This window comes from Muntiacus reevesi, chromosome 22 (assembly GCF_963930625.1).
Source record: "Muntiacus reevesi chromosome 22, mMunRee1.1, whole genome shotgun sequence".
Taxonomy (NCBI): domain Eukaryota; kingdom Metazoa; phylum Chordata; class Mammalia; order Artiodactyla; family Cervidae; genus Muntiacus; species Muntiacus reevesi.
In genome coordinates this window covers 16919465-16937597 of record NC_089270.1, presented here as the reverse complement: position 1 = coordinate 16937597, position 18133 = coordinate 16919465, and the positions used below count along the sequence as shown (strand labels likewise).

Genomic DNA, 18133 nt, shown 5'->3' with positions numbered 1-18133 from the left:
TTGAGTTGGTGATGCCACCCAACCATCTCATTCTCTGCCACCACCTGATCCTTTTGCACCTCAATCTTTCTCCGCATCAGGGTCTTTTCCAATGAGCTGGCTCTTTGGAGCCAGGTGGCCAAAGTATTAGAGCCTCAGTTCCAGTATCACTACTACTTCCAATGAATATTCAGGATTGATTTCCTTTAGGAATGACTGGTTTGATCTCCTTGATGTCCAAGGGACTCTCAAGAGTCTTCTCCAGCACTACAACTCAAAATCATCAATTCTTCGGTGCTCAACCTTTTCTATGATCCAATTTTTACATCTGTACATGACTAATGGAAAAACCATAGCTTTGACTATACGGACGTTTGTCGGCAAAATGATGTCTCTGCTTTTTAATACGCTGTCTAGGTTTGTCATAGCTTTCCTTCCAAGGAGGAAGCGTCTTTTAATTTCATGGCTGTAGTCACTGTCTGTAGTGATTTTGGAGTCCAAGGACATAAAATCCGTCACTGCTTCCATTTTTCCCTCTTCCAAATGTCATGAAGTGATGGGACCAGATGCCATGATCTTAGGTTTTTGAATGCTGGGTTTCAAGCGAGCTTTTTCAGTTTTCTCTTTTTCCTTCATCAAAAGGCTTTTGAGTTCTTTACTTTCTGCCATTAGAGTGGTATCATCAGCATATGTAAGGTTGTTGATATTTATCCTGGCAATCTTGATTTCAGCTTGTGATTCATTCAGCTCAGCATTTCGCATGATGTACTCTGCATATAAGTTAAATAAGCAAGGTGACAATATATAGCTTTGTTGTACTCCTTTCCCAATTTTGAACCAGTCTGTTGTTACTAGTTCCGGTTCTCACTGTTGCTTCTTAACACACATACAGGTGTCTAAGGAGACAGGTGAGGTGGTCTCATAGTCTGATCTCTGTAAGACTTATCCTCAGTTTGTTGTGATCCATACAGTCAAAGGCTTTAGTGCAGTCAGATGTGAGCAGTAGCAGATTTTTTTTGGAACTTTCCTTTTTCTATGATTCAACAGATGTTGGCAATTTCATCTCTGGTTCCTCTGCCTTTCCAAAATCCAGCTTGTACATCTGGAAGTTCTTGGTTCACATACTGCTGAAAGCTATCTTGAAGAATTTTGAGCATAGCATGTGAAATGAGCACAATTATATAGTAGTTTCAACTTTCTTTGGCATTGCCTTTCTTTGGGATTGGAATGAAAACTGACCTTTTCTAGTCCTATGGCCACTGTTGAGTTTTCCAAATTTGCTGACATGTTGAGTGCAACTAAAATGTTAAATGCTGTTAAAATACAGCACCATCTTTCATGACTTTAAATAGCTCAGTTGGAATTCTGTTACCTCCACTAGCTTTGTTCATAGTAATGCTTCCTAAGGCCAACTTAACTTTCATTCCAGGGTGTCTGGCTGTAGGTGAGTGACTGCACCATCATGGTTATCTGGGTCATTAAGTCCATTCTTGTATAGTTCATCTGTGGACTCTTGCCACCTTTTTCTAATCTCTTCTGCTTGTGTTAGGTCCTTACCATTTCTGTCCTTTATCAAACCCATCCTTGCATAAAATATTCCCTTAATATCTCTTTGCTATGACCCATCTGTCTTGGGTGGCCCTGCATGGCATGGCTCATAGCTCCATTGAGTTATGCAAGCCCCTTCTCCATGACAAGGCTGTGATCCATGAAGGGGGTTATAATTTATATACACAGTTTAATCTCAGTGAAAAATATATTTTTAGATTTGAAATTATACTACTGTTTACTGACAAGATGCTTAAACTGTCATTCAATTATTATAGTAAACATATAATTATAGAGTGTAAGAGATCAGGAAATCAAGTAGCTTCTTACAGTACAAGCAACTCTCATCTGTTGACAAGTGCGTGCAACATTTCCATAGATTGTTTTGTCTTAACACTATCCCAGCTGCAGATCACATCTATTATTCTGTGCTTATTAAAGAACAGCTCCCTGTGATGTTAAGAGTATGAATATGAAGAACAACATTTGACCTAAAGGTTAGTTTCAGAGGACTGTGACTTCCCAAAGGCATAGTAATGATAATGATGATAATATCAATATATCAATAATAAATTTCCAACTTCACAATCCTAGAAGTTAGACATTTTTATTTTCAATACTATTAATACTAAATATAATGAAGGAGCAACCTTCTAAAGAATCTATAAGCCCATTTCAAATGCAGTCCTCTATACAAAGAAAACATATGACTATTCCCACAGAGTTCCTTTCAGGGTTTATCATGTTGAAACAATGTCACAGTAAAATATCATTAAGGAAGGAAATGTATTCAAAGGTGGCCCATTTCACTACTTTTTAAACTTCAATTCAGAAAAAAGCCTAATTCATCTTTGTTGCTTCCTTCAAGTGATAACTTTATAAAAATGGATACCATCTTTTTTCAAAGTTAAAGAACTTTAAGAGCTTGCTAAACACAGTTTGGTAGAAAGTAACATGCAGAATTCATCCCGACTTAAAAAAGGACCTTGGGATTCTTTACTTGTTACATCAACTCTCTTGCCTCTCTTCTGAAAACTGTAGTACAGCTATAGAGAATAATGTGTATGCATTCATTCATTCATTCATTCAACAAACAATAAGGAAACACAAAATATTATTTTCAGGGACTAATCCTGTTGATCTGAAAACAAATATGAATAAAAACAATTCAAACTCTAAAGGAAAACAGAATGTACTGGACTGCATACAGTAGTAACAATGAAGTGACAAAATCATGTGTTCATTGTTTATTGAGGCATCTAGGGGCTTCCTCGTGGCTCAGCTGGTAAAGAACCCACTTGCCAATGCAGGAGATGAGGGTTTGATCCTCGGGTCAGGAAGATTCCCTGAAGAAGGAAATGGCTGCTGGCTCCAGTATTCTTGCCTGGGAAATCCCTCAGAGGAGCCTGGCGGGCTACAGTCCAGAGGGTTGCAGAGTCAGACATGACTTAGCAGCTGAATAACAAGAACAACAAATCTGGTTTCCAGCCATCCAACTGGTTTCTCCATGGGGAAAAAGCACTTACCAATCCGGTGAGTGCTTGTCCTTCAGTGCTCAAGCACTGTGCTATTCACTGACATCTTCAGTACCTTGTAACACCTCCTTTATTTCTAATAAAGTGACATGAATTAGCCAGTCCTATGACTCTCACATACTGTTTTAAATGGGCACTGAAGGACAAATTAAAATTAAGCCAGTATTTAAAAAAAAAAAAATACCCCTGCAAACACACACATAAATGCTTTGCACACACCACTGAACTGTCTTTTAAGGTGGGTTTCTGAGCACGCTCACCTTCACAGTGCTGACAAGCTGGCCGTCAATGTAGAGGGCTGCAGTGCTGTTCTTCAGCATCCCTTTGCTCATCACCAGAACCAGGTGATGCCACTGTCCCTCAACAATCAGTTCTCCACAGCGGAAGCGAGCACAGCATGGCAGAATCTCATAGAAAGAGGATTCTTCACTAAAATCATCAACTGAAGGAGGAGGGGGAAGAAATTGAAAACTCATCATCATCCTCATTCTAACAGTTATTCACACTGAGACTTCCACTCCCTGCTGGACTAATATCTTGCTGTTGTGCAGTCGCTAAGTTGCATCCGACTCTTGCGACCCGGTGGTCTGTTTCCTGCCAGGCTCCTCTGTCCATGGGATTTCCCTGGCAAGAACACTGGAGATGGTCACATTTCCTTCTCCAGGGGCGTCTTCCTGACCCAGAGATTGAACCCATGTCTCCTGCATCAGCAGGTGGATTCTTTACCACTGAGTCACCTGGGAAGCGCAGACTATGATGATGATGATGTAAATAAAAATACCTTATTCATTGAATAACTTAATCCATAGTAAAAAGTAAAACTTGGGATATATTTTGCTCATTTCTGCTCACGATACATAGTCATAATCAAAGTTATGATAACTAAAGAAATGAAAAATTAATAGACTGTAAAATAAATTTACGATGGACAAAAAGAGATTAGTTGAATACTACCCATCAGAGTCTGTTATAAAACATCTTTTAAAATCATAGTGTGACATGCAATGGATTATAGAATTGGTTTGAAAAATAAACAAGAAAATTAAACAGTTTGTTTTTGCTTTATGCTCTGTTCAGTGATACAAGGTGGGCAACTATTTTTCTTACTTTGTAGTTGTACGGCCTTGACCTTCAGCTGACAACTGTTGGTAACAAAGTGATTTGTAGAGTGGAAAAATTTTTCTTTTTTAATTTATTTTTTAATCGGAAAGATATTTTCTTTTGCTCTGGGGATTTGATAACATTTGCAATCATGTCTTGACTCTAATCTGGCTTCCCTCTGCTACCGAGTATGTTGCCAAATCATGCCAGGATATAATGGGTTAAGTATTAACTTAATGCTAAAGTAGTTAAAATTAATTTATCTTTTACAAGAATTCAAAGAAGATGGGTCAGCAGCAGAAATCCAGATGTTAAAAACTCATTCCTTCCCACAACCCAAGAAAATTTTAAAAAAGAGCTAATCTTAACCATTCACCTTAATGTAGACCCAGTGGTTTTCAGGACAAGCTCATATAATATACTGAGGATTAAAAGTTTTTATTATTTGAAGAAACAAGTACAAATAAAACATCATATTTTTGGAATCTTAAAATATTTTCATACACTGAAAAGCCAAGATTTTATTGTTAAATGATGATTCAGGGTATACATCTATTGATGAGGTCTAGTGTCATGGACTGAGGGATGCAAAAGAAAAGATAAAAGGTATGGGTGGAAACCAAGAACTCTTCCCTCTCTCTTCCCTGATTAACAGACTGAATCCTCTTGAGAGTTGCAGAAGATGAAAAATTTTTCTGAGAGCTTCACATTCTGACTCAGGCTTAAACTAAGATACACCCAGCATTCAGTGGTGTTTCAGGATATTTAGTGAGCCAACTGGTTCTGACAACTTTAAGTTACCTAGGCATCTTAATAAACTATAGCTGTTCAGAGAATAGATGCTTATAAACGTAATATTGTTAATATTACTAATGTATATGTTACTACAATTTCCAATGATATATTAACTACTGTGGTCTTATAAATTATATTCAATGAATGATATAGTTAGAAAACATTTTTTGTTGAAATATCCCCAGACCCAATCCAAACTTTTCTACTACATTCTATCCTCTTTCTAAATTCTCCATTATTATTCACTTAACTCATTATTCCCTTTGCAATTTTTAGGTGGTAGGGTCCAGGTTACAAAAATAGAAGTATCATGAGTGGGAACTTAAGACTTCTGGTAGGGTAAACAGACAAAAACAAAATAAAAATTAAAATCTTTGAAGTCCAGGTAAGTGGTAAAGAATATTAAACAAAGGTTATGACAGTGGGCATAGGGAGGAAAGGAAAATTCAAGCAACATTAAGGAGGGACAGTACAGTACGACTCAGTAGAAAGGGGGGTAGCTTCCCAACTGAAGCTCCAAGGATGATTTGAGGTATCTAGACAGGATAGCTTGCTCCTTGGAAGGAAAGCTATGACAAACCTAGACAACATATTAAAAAGCAAAGACATCACTTTGCTGACAAAAGTCCATATGGTCAAAGCTATGGTTTTTCCAGTAGTCATGTATGGCTATGAGACTTGGACCATAAAGAAAGGTGAGTGACAAAGAATTGATGCTTTCAAGCTGTGGTGCTGGAGGACTCTTTGAGAGTCCCTTGGACAGCAAGGAGATCAAACCAATCAATCCTAAAGGAAATCAATTCTGAATATTCGTTGGAAGGACTGATGCTGAAGCTCCAATACTTTGGCCACCTGATGCAAAGAGATGACTCACTGGAAAAGACCCTGATGCAAGGAAAGATTGAGGGCAGGAAGAGAAGAGGGGAGCAGAGGATGAGGCGGTTGGATGGCATCACCAATTGAATGGACATGAGTTTGAGCAAACTCCAGGAGACAGAGGAGAGGGAAGCCTGATGTGCTGTAGTCCATGGGGTCGCAAAGAGTCTGACACAACCAGCAACTGAACAACAATCAAAGACAGGATCATTGCTAGTGAGGGTGTTCCTCACCAAGACAGGAAAACAGAAGGAAATGCAGATTTTAAGAACAAATATTTCTGTTGACTTTTATTCACATTAAGATGTCTACTGTGCAGTGAACATATGAGGACAAAGCCTGGGACACAGACAAATTAAAAAATTTAACTTCACAGTGTCCCTGAGGTTACAAAGATATAATGCTAACAGAAAATTGATGTTTTCCCATGAAAAGCTGGTTGAGTACAAAGACTAAGCATAAAAGCTTGAAGAATGTGAATTTTAAGAGGAAGATGGAAGAGAAAGCTGTTGAAGGAAACTGCAAGAGAGGTCAGAGACATAGTGAAAGAATGGAGGGTGTAGGTATCTCAAATTGCAAGACTGGAGGTAGTCTTGATTAAGAAGAAAATAGAAACAGAATCAAATCCCACAAAATGGGCAAATAAAGGATTTTAAAACAATTCCTGTATTGATGCCTAACTCTGTGCTCATCGTGGTTAAGAATCCTAAGTCAAGAAGCCTTACTATCTAACTAATGAGTTAATATTCATATTCAATTAATAAGTGAAAAGTGACTACAGGTGAAGCAATATATGCTACTATTTTATTTAATTAGTTAAAAGACAAAATTAGATGATAAAAAAGAGGTATGTTTATATACAAATGCTTACATTCAGAGCAAATAAAATTCAGTGAACTGATATTTCTATATTATTTCATTTGTATCTTTTAAGAAGATCTTCATGAATGCCTTGAGTTTGAAGTCAGCAATGTAACGGTATGGCATGTTGGAGGGAATTAAGAGAATTAGGATTATTAAATGGTCAGTATTAAGCCTTGAAGGTTAGCAGTGAATAAAGTAATTAAAATGTTATTGTGTCTAGCACAGAGTGGCACATATGGTAGGCAGGTGCTCAATGAATATTCATTAGTTAAGCCGAATTCACAGCCAATGAAAATCCTTACTAAAATGTATTGAACAAGCATCCTGCTTTCCTAGCAAAAGCTGTGATTTCTTGGCGAGCAGAGATGAATCCTTATTTTAGGACCTCTCTCCACTGTTTTCTATCTAAGTCTCTTTTGAAAGTGAAAGTGCCCTGAAATTTCACCGGTAAACAATCTTCAAGCTATCATATGACCTATTCTATTCTATAATAATTTAAATGAGAGAAGAATTACTACTGGACCTCAAAACTGAATATTACAATGAAGCTTGGTACTTCTAATAATTGCCAGGAAGCAAAAAGAAAAAGGCAGATACTGACCATAATTTTGGAGTAGTTCCTCTTTGGTGGAGACAATCAGAGACCGGTCTTTAGCAGAGAGAACTATGGCAAGGCATACATAATGATGCTCAGAAGAATTTGCTCGACGAACAACAGTAAGGAGTCTGACTGGGTGGTTACTAGGAGGAGAACTAAAATGTTCAATGCAAAACCAGCTGGAGTAGCTTAAGCCAGATGGAGGAGGGAAGAATCGTTCACCTAAAGTGAAAATAGAAAAATAACAATGAGAGAGTTTGTGTTGACTCATATTTGTACTTGAAAAAGGTGTCAGAAAAAGCAAAATCTCTAAATAATATATAGTCTGCTGAAAAAAAAAAAAAAAAAGAATCTCATAAACAGAGAAAGTAGTACTTACCGGAACCAATGCCGCTGACCACGGCCCCATCAATAAGACCTGTTGTGACAGCGTTGTTTGTAGGGGCATTGTGAGGGGCCAGGCTGGGCAGGAACAGGCAGCTGTTAAGTAAAAGATAAAGTACATTTTAGAGGGCAACTGTTTTCTTCTCTTATTGCTATGTATTTACCACAGTGAAACAAACTACCATTATTTAAGGGTGATCAGAGATAAGAGATTATGGAGTAAGTCTGGATGCCTAACAAAGTCCTTCCCTTCTTTTAATTTTGAGAATATAAAAAAACACTTTAAATTAAAAAAAAAATCATAGTATAATTTGCACATGGTAAAATGCACCAGTATACAACCCTGTTCAAGATACTGGAACAATTTCATCATCATATTTACAGAGAAAGTCCCTTGTGGCCCTGCCTAGTGAGTCACTCTCCTCTGTTAACACTGTTCTGATTCGTTTTGCCCAGTCCCACGTGTTTTAATTTCCTGATAATAATCCATAACACTGTTCTTAAAACACAATTTATGTATAAGAATCCCACCAACAACTAGTACAGATATAGATCTTTTAGCATTTATATCCATTTTGAGGCTAGTGACTTTATAAATATACTCTTCTAGATTTGCTATAGATAACTTTTTAAAAAACGATGAATATATTTTATTCTAGAACTTATAAGCAGAGGAGTGTCTCTTTTTTTTTTTTCTGTTTGGACTTGCAACTTGCAGGATTCTCAGTTCCCCAACCAGGAACTGAACTGGGCCAGCGTAGTGAAAACCAGAATCCTAACGAGTAGGCCACCAGGGAAGCCCCCTAGACTCTTTATTGTTACTTCTACTACTAAAGTTTTTTTCTGCCACTTGCAAATATTTACTCATTTAATGTGACAGTAACTGAATAATGTGTAAGCTAGTAAGTTAGATCATTTGAGGGAAAAAAATGATGACAAAACCTAGGCAAAGATCTTTTAAAATAATTTTAATTTGTATGTTATATGTAACTTATAAATCAGGTGTTATAAACAGTTTCTTGAGCAGGCCTGAACATCAATATTTTATGCTTTGCAGACCACATAGTCTCTATCACAATTTTGTACTCCAGCATGAAAATATTATAAATAATATATACACATAAATGAATGTGGCTGTGTTAAAATGAAACATAATTTACAAAAAAAGAAAAAAAAATTTCAAAAACAGGTTTGGACTGTGGACCTTAGACTGCTGATTCTCATACCATACCAACTTATTCAGCATAATAAATAAATAAAAATAATTAAATCTAAAAACTTTAAATAAAATAACATACTCAAGAACTCAATCATTTGAAAATATATAGCATATACTGTAATGTACTTCAGTAAATTTAAAATCAAAGGTCTATTTGTCAAAGGCAAGACTGAGGCATAAAGTAATAGAAGGTTTGGCTACTTTGCAAATTTCTTACCCAAACCCTTCAAGGGATGTGTCAAATTCAACAAAAGCTGGAGTAACTGATGACCCATGAAGTCTGATGTCATGTGGGGTTGTCATGGAGACCAGACATTTCACTCTGGTTAGGGGTACAGTACTTCCTTCCGCAGATTTCACTAGGCTCTTGCTTATCCGGTAATGGTTATCTTCATGTAAGCTGAAAACATTATCAGAACCCAGACCTTCCATGGATGTGATCATACTACCTGTAAGTCAAAGAAAATCTCTTGGGAAGAATATCATGTAGATTTCTAAAACAATGACTTTAACAAGACTAATTAAATTTTAAATACTACTTTTTCAGTTTCAATCTACACAATAATTTTACATTTAAAGTCTAAAGTTATTATCCAGTTTTAATTTCATTTATGTTCATTTTAAAACTTAAATATCATAATTTTTTACTTTGTTATTTATTACTAAAGCAATAAAAACACTGCAGAAATGTTGGAAACTACAGAGAACAAGTATAAATCAGATAGAAAAAGAATAAAAATCACCAATGATCACTATCTAAGCCACTGGTACAGTAAAATTTAATTATAAGCTACAATTAATGATGTTCATAGAAACCAGATTATACTTTTATTCCACAAAGTTATTTAATATTTATCTTTGAGAAGAAAATATTTGAGAAGCATTATAAAAGAAACAGCTCATTTTTCTTATTAAAAAAAAAATCAGACATAAATAGCAGAAACTTGCTCCTTCCATTTTCTCCCCATTTTTAATTCTTCTAATTATTAAACACGTGATCACAAAAATACTTGAATTGAAAAATCCCTATATGCATGCAAATGGTAAACAATTTCAAGAACAAAAAAAATAAACTTTATACAAGCTGTTCTATTCTTTTAGGAATACATCACAAATGTCATAGAGAAAATACTCCCTCTTTAAGATAAACCACATGAATTTACCTGTTTCACTCTAAAGTGTGCTAACCATTCAGGCAACCATAAACATCTTTCAGTATTCTCTTAGAGAAAGGAACTATATTTGTCAGTTCTAAGGAACGATGTAAAGTACAAAAACAACAAAAAAACATATATACATGTAGGGGATGTATATTAATTGATAAGAAAAACTGAAATACTCTCGTCTTCTAGTAAGACTGTGTTTGAACACCAAAGATCTTTAGGTTTCCAGAACACAGTATTTGTTCATCACTGATAAACCACAGGAAATATTAAGGTTGAAATAATGGTTAAAGGCTATTCAGTCTCTTTGATTCTCACGTGAAAAAATGGTTGAACTAAATGATGACCACATCCTTTAAGGATGGGCATTCTAATTTAAAAAAAAGGCATTCTACTCTTTTAAGTTTTATTCTTTCCTGCTTCACTAGAGGTGGTCACTTCAAATCATCAACACAGAGGCCTTAACTATGGCTAACAATCAGACAAAATAAACTGTAATGTTAAAACCCAACAAATTACAGAATTAATGCTGGGAGGAAATCCAGGGCAACTGAGCTCTCTGGTGAGAACACTCTTTCCCCAAAGCTCATGAGTGGATGGAATCTGGTGCTTTTCCATGGTCCATGATGGACGGGTAGGTAGCTCCTATATTCTGCTAACACACCCTCCCGTCATCCTTCTATCAAAAACTTCTATTCCTTGGAGGCTCCTCATTAGCAATCCTATCACAGCCGTCTTTGTAAAACTGTTGGTTTTTTCTTTTTTTTTTTTTAAGTATATTTTTATTAAAAAAATTTTTTTTAAGTTTTTGTTGAATTTGCTACAATATTGCTTCTGTTGTTCACGTTCTGGCTTCCCGCATGAGGTATGTGGGTTCTCAGCTCCCACATCAGGGACTGAACATGCACCCCCAAAACTGAAAGGCAATGTCTTAACAACTGAACTACCAGGGAAGGCCCCATCTACTCCTGTTGGCATTTCACTCCCCCTTCTTCCCTGTGCTAACTCTCGCCAGGGTAATGGGGGATGTTAACCTATCTAACACCCCATTTCTATGATCACCTTTCTTTCGATGAGCTTCACCTCTGCCTCACTCCAGAGCCAAAATTCGGGCACAGTCCTCTTCTTTGCTTGTCTCATTGCTCCAGTTTTGATTGTTATTATCCTATTTCCTACTTTCAGTTCTGCCATTCTTTTCCTCTCACTGCATCTGCTTTTCAGCCAAGTCACTCTTCTCCCTCCCAGTGATCTGTTCCTCTTCTCCCAGCCTGGCACTAGCTTCTTCCTCTATCTATCCTATATTTCTTGGTGTAACTCCTCAACTATTTCTATTAGAATTTAAAATTTCCTGTTCTCCATGTCCTCCCACACCATCTTGCAAAGCCTCAGTCTTTTAATAGTCCCATCAGCCACATTAGTCCAGGCAGCAAAAGCTAACTGAGAAAAACAAAGAAATTATGGATCCTCTGAGAAAGAGGCATTCCCCCTCCAAGCCAAGGGTTACTCTGTACATAGTTCTCATCTTCTCTGGATGTTGCTTACATCAATGCTTCTTCTGCCATCCCTATCAACTTCTTCTCCAGTCAATCAATGACATTATGTTTTTCTACTTAAATAACAATGAACAAAAATCAACAAATCCTTTTCTCCCATAGTCGAACTTCTCTTGAAATAATATTCATCCTCAACATGATTTTCATTTATAAGATAAACCCAGAAAAGGGAATTTCAAAGGTCAACTTACTTCTCATCTCTGGCTCGTAACTCAGTGAACTTGGTTTGTGAACCCTGTATTGTTTTAGCAGTTTTTTGTCCCAGGCACCACAATTTAATGGACTTGCCAAACGCAAAAACTCCCTAAAGAGGAAACAAAGCAAAGTTATTCCTTGATTGAGAACATTATATAATTCATAAACTAAGCACACAAAAAAGTGATTTAATGAATTATAACAAACCAAAAATGCTAAAGCAATCCAAACAGTTTTATAATACACAATATTAATTTTATGTTTTCATCACCAACCATTGAAAAGAGCACAAAATATTTTGACAAGATAGGAAATGAAAACTGAAGAGCATGTTCTTCTGGAAGGTTGATGAGTACAAACATAGTGAAATATTGCGGGGTTATACAAATAGCAGCCCTATATACCTAGACATTTATGGCATCATGTAAAAGGAAAAAATAAAATAAAAAAGACTTTTTTGAATTTTCAAGTCCCTACAGCAATACACCCAAACATTTAGAAGTCAGGTACCATTTGTCAGTTTTTCACAGAGACAGCGCAATATAATTAGCTCGTAACTTATGGCTTCTTGACAGCTAGGTGCTTGTAACACCATGCAGCCTTCTCTTCTGATAATTCATTCATTGTGAAAACCAAGCCTGTCAAAATGGTTAGTTTCCATTGCTTACTCTGTTTATCTAAGTAGGCAATATAAATTATTTAGTAAATACAAGTATTATGAGATAGTATCTCTCACTCACTTATTCACTCTCTACTGTTAAAGTAGCAGATCACCAAAAAAGATCAGGGGAAATCTCCATGCTGCTTTCAAAACTTTAGATCTCTGAATTTATCCATAATATGATGGTCAAAGTAAGCAGAGAGTCTAATTAGTGTAATTAGTGTAATAATGAACCGCACACATTAGTTAGTGTAATAAGGACTACCATACTGCCTGGTACAATACTGTTTAACAAACACTAAGTGCAAAGGTTTTTTTTAATCCACCATTAGCTTGGAGTCAGTTAAAAAATATTAATTACAAATAGAGTCCAACCAGTTTTAAGAAAGTTCTAAAAGTTTATGAAAAAGGGGTACTCTAACAGCAGAAAAAGATTATTTTATAAAGAGAGCAACTAATATTCCGAAAGTGATAAGATATACGAGTGTATTTTTTTTAAGGTGGGACAAGATGATTTACACATTAAATATGTTTGGCTAAGTAACTTAAAGGAAAGTCTTTTTTTTTAAAATGCTGCTTTGTCTGTAAAACATAGATGAAAATAACTTTTTTACATTAAACGTTATTCAAATATACCTATTTCTTGAATGACTAAATTATCCAAGGTACATTCACACCATGGAACACAACTCAGCAACAGAAAGAAACAAACTGTTGATATACAACAATTTAGATGCATCTCAAAGGCACTGTAATAAGTAGAAAAAGCTTATCACAAAAGGTCATAAACTGTATGATTTAATTTACATAACATTTGCAAGGCTAGTGGCTTCTAGGGATTAGAGATAGCGGTGGGGGGTGGGTTAAGGAAGTGAATATGGTAATATAGGGGTAGCACCGGGGAGATCTTGTGACATCTTAACTGTGTGATTGTTGTTGTTTAGTCACTTAGTTGTGTCTAACTCTGCAACTCTATGGATGGTAGCCCACCAGGTTCCTCTGTCCATGGGATTTCCCTGGCAAGAATAATGGAGCAGGTTGCCATTTCCTCTTTCAGGTGATCTCCCAATCCAGGGATCAAACCCATGCCCCCTGTATTGGCAGGGAGATTCTTTACCACTGCCACACGGGAAGCCCTAATTGTGTGGTGATTACATCCATCTGACCCAAGTGATAAACAGCAGGGAACTACAGTGTACATGTAGTACATGGTGGACTTCCCTGGTGGCTCAGACGGTAAAGCGTCTGTCTACAATGCGGGAGAGACCCGGGTTCGATCCCTGGGTCGGGAAGATCCCCTGGAAAAGGAAATGGCAACCCACTCCAGTACTCTTGCCTGGAAACTCCCATGGATGGAGGAGCCTGGTAGGCTGCAGCCCATGGGGTCGCTACAAATTGGACACGACGGAGCGACTTCACTCACAATGTACATGTATACATAGTACCAATGTCAGTTTCTTGGGCTTTCATGCTGAACCGTAGTTATGTAATATGTCACCACTGGGGGAAACTGGAGGATGGGGACACAGAACCTCTCTTCACAACTTCCTCTGAATCTGTAATGATTTTAAAATTTAAAAAGTGCTTAAAAGAATTCATAAAGTGTTCATAACTATCAAGTAGATGCAAGTCATATAAATACAACATGACTTCGTTTTTGAAGCAAGGTGAGTTTGCTGGATTCTAGGAGGAGAAACGCCCAACAACAAACCCATCTCGTTTTATAATAACTAGATTTATCTGTTTCTATATTTTGAGCATTTTGCCCATTTTGGTGGTGTTCTGGTTTTGCCCACAGGTAACTGAATATCTGTTTATAAAGCAAGAACTCTTGACTACAAAGACTCTACAATGGCCATCACTCATGGCGGCTCATCTGAATGTGAAGAGGAGAACGCACTGACCTGAGCACCATGGGTTCCAGCGCTTGAGAGGCTAATCGCTCGAACATCCGCTGGAGGGGCGGGTGCAGCGAGTGGTCCTCGTCAGCCAGAGCAGCGCTGCACCGCTGCAGCAGTCGTGCATGGAGACCAGCTTCACACATGACCTGCTGGTTTCTTTCCGTGTGCACCAGGGATTGTAAAATATTGGCCACGGCAAGCTGAAGGTCCATGGCGTGCTGGGGTTAACAAAGAAATCCATGACACCAGGGCACTCTTAATAAGACAGGTGATAGTTCTCTCCCTTTCAAAGGTGAAGCACACCTTTCAATATGAGGTATCTCTAGACGCTTCAAATTACATTTAGACGAATTAAGTAGCTGGCGTAGAGGCAGAAAACAATCCCAGAATAGGACTAAGGAAGTATTTCCAATCTTCATTTTCCTAGAAGCATATCCAGCTAGATTCCATTCTCTTTTAAGTCCATCATACTACATGACTATATACAAATAACAGTATTTTTTTCTAAACTCTTTTTCATGGTAGGTAAATAACCACAATTAAAGGCTTATAGTTAACATTCATGACACTTTAGGCCTTAGAGACCATACAGCATTTTAATAAAATTGGTCACCCAAACTCGAGTTCCACCCAAACTCGAGTTCTACAACTAAAAATACATCAACAGCCTCAAAATTATTTCTCTCCCAGTCTTATTAACAATTATCACTGCTGAGCAGGATTTACAAGGAGAAACAGAATTATTTTAGCACCAGAAGTAACCGCCTTGCATTTTAACAAACCGGGGCAGTCCTAAGATGGCAGAAGAATAGGACCGGGAGACCACTTTCTCCCTGACAAATTCATCAAAAGAACGTTTGAATGCTGAGCATATTCCACAAAACAACTTCTGAACTCTGGCTGAGGACATCAGGCACCCAGAAAAGCAGCCCATTGTCTTCGAAAGGAGGTAGGACAAAATATAAAAGATAAAAAGAGAGACAAAAGAGCTAGGGACGGAGATCTGTCTCCGGAAGGGAGTCTTAATAGAGAAGTTTCCAAACACCAGGAAACCCTCTCACCGGTGGGTCTGGGGGAAGTTTTCGAATCTCAGAGGGCAACCTAACTGGGAGGAAAAATAAATAAATAAAACTCACAGATTAGGTGCCTAAAGGCAAGTCCCAGCAGAGTAGTACCCCAGACTGGCCCAGCAAGCGGGGGCTGAGGAGAGGAGGGGGCCCCACTGCTTAGGGTCAGAGAGAGAGAGAGAGAGAGAGAGAGAGAGAGAAAGAGAGCGAGCCAGCGAGAACTATCCCGCGAAAAGCCCTAACCACTGGCAGAACAAAGGACGACTGAATACCAGAGAAGAGCTAGCCGGCGGCGGACCGGCCCATCCCCTGCTGGAGGCAAGGGGCAAGTGGGAGCCAGACGGAGCCAGAAAGGGGCAAACTCGGCCCCAGAGAGGGCATCCCCTGCCAAACTGCGAACAGGCTTCCCGTTTCTAACCAAAGGCTTCCTGAGATTCTGGCCGGCTGACATCCGCCGGGAGGGTCGCAGCCGGAGATCAGCTCTGACACACGGCGCCCCCGGAAACTGCGCGGCTGGGACGGGGAGGTGACGAGATGCATCGCCTACCCGGGGAGAGTGCGCCGGCCAAGCACCTGGTCGCCTGAGCTGCTCCAACCGGGAAGGCACAAAACGCAGGCCCAACCGAGCCTGCCCCTTTGTGGAGTTCCGAGAATCTGGACCTGAGCGGCTTAGACCTGGGAAGTGCATGCAACGCAGGGCCCGCTCCCTGCAGAGCAACCTGGAGCCTGAGCAGTGTAGACGGGAGCGGGGCAAACCCAGAGTAGCCGAGAGACACTGCGAGCGCTCCCCACACAGGCCGGTGACATTTGTCTGCAGCGCCCTCCATCCCCACCGCACCACTGAACAAGTGAGCCTAAACAAGAGACCACCTCCGCCCCCTGTGTCAGGGCGGGAATTAGACACTGAAGAGACCTGCAAACAGAAGCCAAATAAACAGAGGGAACCGCTTTGGAAGTGACAGGGCTAACAGATTAAACTCCCTGTAGTTAACACTGACTACACTGGAAGGGGCCTATAGATCTTGAGAAGTATAAGCTGGAACAAGGAACTATCTTCAGATAGTTCAGTTTCAACTGAACTGACCCCACACTGCCTGCAACAGCTCCAGAGAAATTCCTAGATATATTTTTACTATTATCATTTTTTTTTAATTTAAATTTTTTTTCTTTTTTTAAAGTCCTCTACTACTCCTTTAATTTTCATTTTTATAACCTACTATTACCTTGCAAAAAAAAAAAGACCCTATTCTTAAAGCAAACTTCATATACATTTCTTATACTTTTTGTGATTTTTTTTTTAATATTGTATTTTTTAGCATCTAACTTCTACTCTAGATTTTTAATCTTTGCTTTATAGTCAGTCAGTTCAGTTCAGTCGCTCAGTCATGTCCAATTCTTTGCAACCCCATGAATCGTAGCACGCCAGGCCTCCCTGTCCATCACCAACTCCCAGAGTTTACTCAAACTCATGTCCATCGAGTGGGTGATGCCATCCAACGACCTCATCCTCTGTCATCCCCTTCTCCTCCTGCCCCCAATCCCTCCCAGCAACAGGGTCTTTTCCAATGAGTGCTTGTTACCAATTTTGTACATTTAAGAATCCAGTCTTCATTACCCAGTTTACTTAGGAGTGTGATCACTGGCTTGATTACTCTCTCCCCCTTTTGACTCTCCTTTTTCTCCCCCAGGTCACCTCTATCTCCTCCCTCCCCCTTCTCTTCTCAATCCAACTCTGTGAATCTCTGTGGGTGTTCCAGGCTACAGAGAACACTTAGGGAACAGAGCACTGCCTAGATCTCTCTCCTTTTGATTCCCCCTTTTCTCCTCCTGCTCACCTCTATCTCCTTCCTCCCTCTTCTCTTCTCTATGTAACTCTGTGAACCTCTCTGAGGGTTCCAGACTCTGGAGAGCACATAGGGAATTGTTTACTGGCTAGATTGCTCTCTCCCCTTTCAATGCCCCCTCTTCTCCTCCTGGTCACCTCTATCTCCCTCCTCCCTCTTCTCTTCTCCATGTAATTCTGTGAACCTCTCGGTGTCCCTCACTGTGGAGAATCTTTTCACCATTAACCTAGAAGTTTTATTATCAGTGTTGTATGCATGGAGAAGTCTTGAGGCTACTGTAAGAATAAGACTGAAAACCAGAGGCAGGAGGCTTAAGCCCAAAACCTGAGAACACCAGAGAACTGACTCCAGGGAACATTAATTGATAAGAGATCATCCAAAAGCCTCCATACCTACACTGAAACCAAGCACCACCCAAGAGCCAACAAGTTCCAGAGCAAGACACACCACACAAATTCTCCAGCAACACAGGAACATAGCCCTGAGCTTCAACATACAGGCTGCCCAAAGTCACACCAAACCCATAGACATCTCAAAACTCACTACTGGACACTTCATTGCACTCCAGAGAGAAGAAATCCAGCTCTACCCACCAGAACACCGACGCAAGCTTTCCTAACCAGGAAACCTTGAAAAGCCACTTGTCCAACCCCATCCACAGGGAGGAACCTCCACAATAAAGAGGAACCACAAACTGTCAGAATACAGAAAGGCCACCCCAAACACAGCAATCTAAACAAGATGAAAAGGCAGAGAAATACCCAGCAGGTAAAGGAACATGAAAAATGCCCACCAAGCCAAACAAAAGAGATGGGGAGTCTACCTGAAAAAGATTCTAGAATAATGATGA

The 18133-nt window shown here is 39.0% G+C and overlaps 1 protein-coding gene across 4 annotated transcripts in view; it reads right to left on the bottom strand.

Moving 5' to 3' along the window:
* The window catches only part of WDFY3 (WD repeat and FYVE domain containing 3), a 270313-nt gene that overhangs the window by 105605 nt on the left and 146575 nt on the right, over positions 1–18133 (bottom strand). For all 4 annotated transcript variants that reach the window (XM_065914495.1, XM_065914492.1, XM_065914493.1 and 1 more), the window contains 6 exons: positions 14376–14590; positions 11807–11919; positions 9117–9348; positions 7676–7776; positions 7300–7518; positions 3323–3504 (listed from right to left, as the gene is read on the bottom strand). In XM_065914495.1, the coding sequence (XP_065770567.1) occupies positions 3323–3504; positions 7300–7518; positions 7676–7776; positions 9117–9348; positions 11807–11919; positions 14376–14590 (1062 nt within the window). The remainder of the gene's footprint in view (positions 1–3322; positions 3505–7299; positions 7519–7675; positions 7777–9116; positions 9349–11806; positions 11920–14375; positions 14591–18133) is intronic.